This window comes from Zophobas morio, unplaced genomic scaffold (assembly GCF_036711695.1).
Source record: "Zophobas morio isolate AGI-343-1 ecotype UQ-CSIRO unplaced genomic scaffold, CSIRO_AGI_Zmor_V1 ptg000026l, whole genome shotgun sequence".
Classification (NCBI taxonomy): Eukaryota; Metazoa; Arthropoda; class Insecta; order Coleoptera; family Tenebrionidae; genus Zophobas; species Zophobas morio.
Window position 1 is genome coordinate 1,031,729 of NW_026972131.1, and position 9,570 is coordinate 1,041,298.

Genomic DNA, 9,570 nt, shown 5'->3' on the forward strand with positions numbered 1-9,570 from the left:
ATTTTACATTTTTTCGTTCGTTTATTCTCAATTATCGGATTTTCTGTTTTTTTAATTTTCAGTATTTTGAATTTACAATGCCCGTTTGTACCGTACTTTTAATCACCTGATTTAACATTATGATTTCTTTAATTTGACAGATTCTTTTCCTTTTTTTGTCATACGTGTAGCATTCTTTTCACAACAAGAAACTTAAGACATGTTGAAAATGAAAAATTCATCACAACTGAGATCGGGGCGGGTGGGCGGGACTTCTATTTTGCCCGTTTTCTTTTTTACGTAGTCGTTTTTTTCTTTAATCTTATTTTCTAGAGAAATTTTGATGTTACAATTATTAAACTCCACTCCTCGGTTAATGTTTGTTTTCTTTTTAATATAGAGTTTTATTATTTTAATAACAGGATGATAGTTAACATGTTTTCAGTTTCTTGTTTCCAAAAGAAGACTTCGTATATTAAGAAAAAATGGACAAAATATAAGCCCCGCCCACCCACCCCTTCTCAATTGTGATGAATTTTTTATTCATCGTCAGCTCATTTCTCTACAAGAAATTACCATATGAAATATCTTTTTAAAAGGGTATAATAATAGATAAATTTTGATGTTACAATTAAACCCCGACCCTCGGTCTGATTACGAATGAAAAAATCATCACAACTGAGATATGGTGGGTGGGCGAGGCTTATATTTGCCCTTTTTCATAATATACGTAGTCGTCTTTTCTTGTTTAATTTTTGTTTTTTTTTTTTTTAATATAGAGTTTTATTTCAATAACAGAGGATGATAGTTAATATGTTTTCAGTTTCTTGTTGTCAAAAAAGGTCGTATATTAACAACAAATAGGAAAAATATAAGCCCCGCCCACCCGCCCATTCTCAATTGTGATGATTTTTTTATTCATCGTGAGTTCATTCCTCTAGAAGAAATTATCATATGGAGTATCTTTTTAAAAGGGTATAATTTCTCTAGATAAATTTTGATGTTACAATTAAACCCCGTCCCTCGGTCTGATTAGGAATGAAAAAATCAACACAATTGCGATAGGGTGGGTGGGCGGGGCTTATATTTTGCCCTCTTTCCATATGTATGTAAATAGCCGTCTTTTCTTGTTTAATCTTTTTTTTAATATAGAGTTTTATTTCAATAACAGGATGATAGTTAACATGTTTTCTGTTTCTTGTTGGGAAAAAAAGAGGTCGTATATTAACAAAAAATAGGCTAAATATAAGCCCCGTCCACCCACCCATTCTCAATTGTGATGAATTTTTTATTTATCGTGAGCTCATTTCTCTATAAGAAATTACCATGCGAAATTTGTCCTTAAAAGGGTAGAATTTTCTAGAGAAATACTATATTACAATTAAACTCCGTCCCTCGGTCTGATTACGAATGAAAAAATCATCACAATTGAGACAGGGCTTATATTTTGCCCTCTTTCTTTATATATGTAGCCGTCTTTTCTTGTTTAATCTTTTTTTTTAAATATAGAGTTTTATTTCAATAACAAGATGAGAGTTAACATGTTTTCTGTTTCTTGTTTGGAAAAAAAGAGGTCGTATATTAAGAAAAACTGGGCAAAATATAAGCCCCGCCCACCCACCCATTCTCAATTGTGATGAATTTTTTATTCATCGTGAGCTCATTTCTCTACAAGAAATTTCATGTGAAATATGTTTTTAAAAGGGTATAATTTCTCTAGATTAACTTTGATGTTAAAATTAAATCCCGTCCCTCGGTCTTATCAGGAATAAAAAAATCATCACCATTGAGATAGGGCGGGTGGGCGGGGCTTATGATTTGCCCTCTTTCTTTAAATATGTAGCCATCTTTTCTTGTTTAATCTTTTTTTTTTAATTTAGAGTTTTATTTCAATAACAGGATGGCAGTTAACATGTTTCCAGTTTCTTGTTGGGAAAAGAAGACTTCGTATATTAAGAAAAAATGGGCAAAAAATAAGCCCCGCCCGCCCACCCATTCTCGATTGTGATGAATTTTTTATTCATCGTGAGTTCATTTCTCTACAAGAAATTACCATATGAAATATCTTTTTAAAAGGGTATAATTTCTCTAGATTAACTTTGATGTTAAAATTAAATCCCGTCCCTCGGTCTTGTCAGGAATGAAAAAATCATCACAATTGAGATAGGGCGGGTGGGCGGGGGTTATATTTTGCCCTCTTTCTTTAAATATGTAGCCGTCTTTTCTTGCTTAATCTTTTTTTTTAATTTAGAGTTTTATTTCAATAACAGGATAGCAGTTAACATGTTTTCAGTTTGCTGTTGGGAAAAAAAGAGGTAGTATATTAACAAAAAATGGGCAAATATAAGCCCCGCCCAACCACCCCTTCTCAATTGTGATGAATTTTTTATTCATCGTCAGCTCATTTCTCAACAAGAAATTACCATATGAAATTTGTTTTTAAAAGGGTAGAATTTTCTAAATAAATAATATGTTACAATTGAACTCCTCCCCACGATCTGATTACGAATGAAAAAATCATCACAATTGAGACAGAGTGGGTGGGCGGGGCTTATATTTTGCCCTCTTTCTTTATATATGTAGCCGTCTTTTCTTGTTTAATCTTTTTTTTAATATAGAGTTTTATTTCAATAACAGGATTATAGTTAACATGTTTTCAGTTTCTTGTTGGGAAAAAAAGAGGTCGTATATTAACAAAAAATGGGCAAAATATAAGCCCCGCCCATTCCACCCCTTCTCAACTGTGATGAATTTTTTATTCATCGTGAGCTTATTTCTCTACAAGAAATTACCATATGAAATATCTTTTTAAAAGGGTATAATTTCTCTAGATTAACTTTGATGTTAAGATTAAATCCCGTCCCTCGGTCTTATCAGGAATGAAAAAATCATCACAATTGAGATAGGGCGGGTGGGCGGGGCTTATATTTTGCCCTCTTTCTTTAAATATGTAGCTGTCTTTTCTTGTTTCATCTTTTTTTTTAATTTAGAGTTTATTTCAATAACAGGATGGCAGTTAACATGTTTCCAGTTTCTTGTTGGGAAAGAAAGAGGTCGTATATTAACAAAAAATTGGTCTAAAGAGTTTAGACAGTACTTCCCTCGCTGTCGGAAACTTGACGACTGCATGGCTATTGTGTTTTTTTCTCATTACATTTTTGTAGTGGGAATTTAAAAAAAAATTGCGATGACGTCATCAACATTTTTGCAAGGACACGTATATCAGTTGGGATAGATGTAGTGTAATACTAAGAATAAAATTATTGTATTCCCAAATTTTCGGGAACATGAATTGGGTCGTTTTGAATATTGATTTTTTATAATCAATAAAATAACGAAACAATTTACTCGCGTATACGGCAACTGAAAATCGTTTATGTATAAACATTCTTAATTTAAGATGACAAGCGTAACAGTATACGTGAAAGTCAAACAGAGAAACTGTAAACAAAACGACCATCGGTTTTATTGCTTCGACTTCCGCTTATTATATAAAACATTGGGTTTTATTTTAATTCTTGACGGTGAAATTCACAATTGGTTGATTATAAACATGTCTATTTCACATTCGCGGAACCAAGTGAACGCATAAAACAAATGCAGGTCTGTAATGTTAAAGTCGATGTAAATAAGCGTGCTACCCTTATGTTTCAACCGAGTTTTTCCTTTAACAAATTTTGCGTCTACCAAATTGGGTTGGTTGGGGTGTAATACTAATAATAAGTGTTGCCTTTAATTTAATCAATAAAATAAATTGACTTCATTAATTTTTTTGAACCACCTCTTAAGAAAATCTAAAAAATATGAATGGAATGATAAATCACAAGTACAAACTTATCATATTTTTTGCATTTTAGATGTACAAAATATGATGAGTCTGTACTTGTGATCTATCACTCCATTCATATTTTTTGGATTTGCATATACAGGGTGACTCAAGAAAATAAATGAAAGCGTAAATTAATTTACTGATTTACTCAGGAACTACAAAACCGAATGCTTCGAAATCTTGAAGATATTTTAAAATTATCATAAGCATGGTAAATTTTTGATCAAAACGTATTTGATCGTCCCCCCTAAAAAATTTATGACGTCACCACAAAATTTTGCTGAAAAAATCCTATCTAAAATGTACAAAATATGATGAGTCTGTACTTGTGATCTATCACTCCATTCATATTTTTTGGATTTGCATATACAGGGTGACTCAAAAAAATTAATGAATGCGTAAATATATTTTATTGATTTAATCAGGAACTACAAAACCGAATGCTCTGAAATCTTGCAGATGTTTTAAGGTCATAAAGAGCATAATAAATGTTTAGTCAAAATATATTTGGTTATCTTCTACAAAAAACTGATGACGTCAGCTCAAAAGTTTGCCGAATAAATCGTATCTAAAATGTACAAAATATGATGAGTCTGTACTTGTGATTTATCATTCCATTCGTATTTTTGGATTTGCATATGCAGGGTGACTCAAAAAAATTAATGAAGGCCTGAATTTATTTTATCGATTTAATTAGGAATTACAAAACCGAATGCTTTGAAATCTTGGGAATATTTTAAAGTTATTATAAGCATGGTAAACTTTTGTTCAAAATGTATTTGTTCATCCCTCCTAAAAAAATTGATGACGTCACCCTTAAATTTTGCTGAATAAATCCTATCTAAAATGCAAAAAATATGATAAGTTTGTACTTGTGATTTATCATTCCATTCATATTTTTTAGATTTTCTTAAGAGGTGGTTCAAAAAAATTAATGAAGTCAATTTATTTTATTGATTAAATTAAAGGCAACACTTATTATTAGTATTACACCCCAACCAACCCAATTTGGTAGACACAAAATTTGTTAAAGGAAAAACTCGGTTGAAACATAAGGGTAGCATGCTTATTTACATTGACTTTAACATTACAGACCTGCATTTGTTTTATGCGATCACTTGGTTCCGCGAATGTGAAATAGACTTGTTTATAATCAACCAATTGTGAATTTCACCGTCAAGAATTAAAATAAAACCCAATGTTTTATATAATAAGCGGAAGTCGAAGCAATAAAACCGATGGTCGTTTTGTTTACAGTTTCTCTGTTTGACTCTCACGTATGCTGTTACGCTTGTCATCTTAAATTAAGAATGTTTATACAGAAACGATTTTCAGTTGCCGTATACGTGAGTAAATTGTTTCGTTATTTTATTGATTATAAAAAATCAATATTCAAAACGACCCAATTCATTTTTCCGAAAATTTGGGAATACAATAATTTTATTCTTAGTATTACACTACATCTATCCCAACTGATATACGTGTCCTTGCAAAAATGTTGACGTCATCGCAATTTTTTTTAAATTCCCACTACAAAAATGTAATGAGAAAAAAACACAATAGCCATGCAGTCGTCAAGTTTCCGACAGCGAGGGAAGTACTGTCTAAACTCTTTAGACCAATTTTTCTTTATATATGCAGCCGTCTTTTCTTGTTTAATCTTTTTTTTTAATATATAGTTTTATTTCAATAACAGGATTATAGTTAATATATTTTCAGTTTCTTGTTGGGAAAAAAAGAGGTCGTATATTAACGAAAAATGGGCAAAAAATAAGCCCCGCCCACCCACCCCTTCTCAATTGTGATGAATTTTTTATTCACCGTGAGCTCATTTCTCTATAAGAAATTACCATGTGAAATTTGTTTTTAAAAGGGTAGAATTTTCTAGAAAAATAATATGTTACATTTGAACTCTGCCCCTCGATCTGATTACGAATGAAAAAATCATCACAATTGAGATAGGGCGGGTGGGCGGGGCTTAGATTTTGCCCTCTTTCTTTATTTATGTAGCCGTCTTTTCTTGTTTACTCTTTTTTTTAATATAGAGTTTTATTTCAATCACAGGATGACAGTTAACACGTTTTCCGTTTCTTGTTGGGAAAAAAGACTTCGTATGTTAAGAAAAAATGGGCAAAATATAAGCCCCGCCCACCCACCCATTCTCGATTGTGATGAATTTTTTATTCATCGTGAGTTCATTTCTCTACAAGAAATAACCATGTGAAATATGTTTTTAAAAGGGTAGAATTGTCTAGAGAAATAATATGTTACAATTGCACTCCGCCCCTCGATCTGATTACGAATGAAAAAATCATCACAATTGAGACAGGGTTGGTGGGCGGGACTTATATTTTGCATACTGTAATTTTGCCCTCTTTCTTTATATATGTAGCCGTCTTTTCTTGTTTAATCTTTTTTTTTAATATAGAGTCTTTTTATTTCAATAACAGGATGATAGTTAACATGTTTAGAGTTTCTTGTTGGAAATGAGGACTTCGTATGTTAAGAAAAAATGGACAAAATATAAGCCCCGCCCACCCACCCCTTCTCAATTGTGATGAATTTTTTATTCATCGTGAGCTCATTTCTCTACAAGAAATTACGATGTGAAATATGTTTTTGAAAGGGTAGAATTTTCTAGAGAAATAATATGTTACAATTAAACTCCGCCCCTCGGTCTGATTACGAATGAAAAAATCATCACAACTGAGACAGGGCGGGTGGGCGGGGCTTAGATTTTGCCCTCTTTCTTTAAATATGTAGCCGTCTTTTCTTGTTTAATCTCTTTTTTTAATTTAGAGTTTTATTGCAATAACAGGATGGCAGTTAACATGTTTTCAGTTTCTTGTTGGGAAAAAAAGAGGTCGTATTTTAACAAAAAATGGGCAAAATATAAGCCCCGCCCACCCACCCCTTCTCAATTGTGATGAATTTTTTATTCATCGTGAGTTCATTTCTGTACAAGAAATTACCATATGAAATATCTTTTTAAAAGGATATAATTTCTCTAGATTAACTTTGATGTTAAAATTAAATCCCGTCCCTCGGTCTTATCAGGAATGAAAAAATCATCACAATTGAGATGGGGCGGGTGGGCGGGGCTTATATTTTGCCCTCTTTCTTTAAATATGTAGCCGTCTTTTCTTATTTAATCTTTTTTTTTTAATTTAGAGTTTTATTTCAATAACAGGATGGCAGTTAACATGTTTTCAGTTTCTTGTTGGGAAAAAAAGAGGTAGTATATTAACAAAAAATGGGCAAAATATAAGCCCCGCCCACCCACCCCTTCTCAATTATGATGAATTTTTTATTCATCGTCAGCTCATTTCTCAACAAGAAATTACCATGTGAAATTTGTTTTTAAAAGGGTAGAATTTTCTAGAGAAATAATATGTTACAATTGCACTCCGCCCCTCGATCTGATTACGAATGAAAAAATCATCACAATTGAGACAGGGTTGGTGGGCGGGACTTATATTTTGCATACTGTAATTTTGCCCTCTTTCTTTATATATGTAGCCGTCTTTTCTTGTTTAATCTTTTTTTTTAATATAGAGTCTTTTTATTTCAATAACAGGATGATAGTTAACATGTTTAGAGTTTCTTGTTGGAAATGAGGACTTCGTATGTTAAGAAAAAATGGACAAAATATAAGCCCCGCCCACCCACCCCTTCTCAATTGTGATGAATTTTTTATTCATCGTGAGCTCATTTCTCTACAAGAAATTACCATGTGAAATTTGTTTTTAAAAGGGTAGAATTTTCTAGAGAAATAATATGTTACAATCATCACAATTGAGACAGGGTGGGTGGGCGGGGCTTATATTTTGCCCTCTTTCTTTATATATGTAGCCGTCTTTTCTTGTTTAATCTTTTTTTTAATATAGAGTTTTATTTCCATAACAGGATTATAGTTAATATATTTTCAGTTTCTTGTTGGGAAAAAAAGAGGTCGTATATTAACAAAAAATGGGCAAAATATAAGCCCCGCCCATTCCACCCCTTCTCAACTGTGATGAATTTTTTATTCATCGTGAGCTTATTTCTCTACAAGAAATTACCATATGAAATATCTTTTTAAAAGGGTATAATTTCTCTAGATTAACTTTGATGTTAAAATTAAATCCCGTCCCTCGGTCTTATCAGGAATGAAAAAATCATCACAATTGAGATAGGGCGGGTGGGCGGGGCTTATATTTTGCCCTCTTTATTTAAATATGTAGCCGTCTTTTCTTGTTTAATCTTTTTTTTTAATTTAGAGTTTTATTTCAATAACAGGATGATAGTTAACATCTTTTCAGTTTCTTGTTGGGAAAAAAAACTTCGTAAATTGGAAAAAAATGGGCAAATTATAAAGGTCATAAGTCGAGAAAACAAAAAAGTGTAGTCGGCCAGCGGTCGGGAAGTAAAAAGACAAAATAAAAGATTTGAATTTCGTGGTCATGTATATAATTACAAGTTTCTAACACATGGTGTTGATTTTGTTGCTTAGGTTTGTAACAGCAAATATAGATAGCGCAGAAATTCAATACACTTTTTGAATGAGAAAGTCGCCCGTCTATTTCTATTTCATCTATGGGATAAACTCCTGGGATCTGTGTTGACATTTGACTTATGTTTGACATGTGGTTGACATGAAGAAAAAGTCTCATAGGTTAGAAAAAAAGAACATAAAGTGGTAACCTAAAATAGGAGCCAAAATTATTTTTGTTAAGTGATCAAAGTATGTTATAATTTAATATAGAGATGCACTCATTTTCCTTGCATTTTAGGTTCTCATTATCACCATGCAATCGAAACAAGTTTGTCAAGATTATTCGAAAATAGTACACTGGAATGACCTGTGCACATCGTTATATTTACCACTTGCCACACTTTTTCTATACCATAGTAACTACGTATTATTACTAGGAAATGCAATCAGTATTTACAACATTTTAATACTTGCTTTCTTGGAAGTATTAAAATTTGTTATATTTGCACGCAGTCAGAAAACAGTTCATAGGACCATAAAGGACCTTACAAAGTCTGTACTAGCAGTTATTTTGTTTGTGTGCGCTATGTATGTGGTCACAGTATTATTTGGAGCTTCAGTATTTTCAAAAATAGAAGAAACTTTTATGTTTACTCTTTTGGTAGCAACATTCACTGCTCTGCCCATCTGTCTACATTTTGGAGCAGAAACTGCAGTAACAATGTTCTTGTCAATAACGTCATTCGATGGAAGCGAAATTCAGAATTTGTTTATGTTGAAACTCCGATTAACATTGTTTGGGGCATGGTTAGGGGCCATTGCAATACCGTTAGATTGGAACCGCCCATGGCAAACCTGGCCTATTCCATGCTGTGTAGGAACTATACTAGGGTATACTGTGGCAAATTGGGTTAGTTCTTTCCTGCAGTACAGCCGACGACACAAATTAAGTAAAAAAACTGGAAAGTATACATTGTAATGTAATAATGTGTTATTCATGTAAGACTTGAGTTCTGTAACTGTTTTTTTATTGTTTTGTGCCAAAACTAATTTTTATTTTTATATTTACAGAAACCGATTCCTTGTAAAAATTTAATTATTTATCAGCTGTAACGATCAAGACAAATTAATAAATAAAAAAACGTCTTTGAAGATTATATGCCACAAATTTATTCACAAAATATACACGTAAAATAATTTTATTTGGAGATAACATCATTTCTCATTACTAGAATTTTACGCTTTTTCACGCCGCATTTTATCTGATATTTTGAATTTTTTTATGTTT

At 32.1% G+C, this 9,570-nt stretch overlaps 1 protein-coding gene across 1 annotated transcript; it reads left to right on the forward strand.

Annotated features, from left to right (window-relative positions):
- Positions 1-8,379: 8,379 nt before the first annotated feature.
- Positions 8,380-9,439, forward strand: LOC135136220 (phosphatidylinositol-glycan biosynthesis class F protein). The gene is made up of 2 exons (XM_064065410.1): positions 8,380-8,531; positions 8,581-9,439. The coding sequence occupies exon 2, from the start codon at positions 8,596-8,598 to the stop codon at positions 9,259-9,261; it is 666 nt and encodes a 221-aa protein (XP_063921480.1). The 5' UTR covers positions 8,380-8,531; positions 8,581-8,595; the 3' UTR covers positions 9,262-9,439.
- Positions 9,440-9,570: the final 131 nt, after the last annotated feature.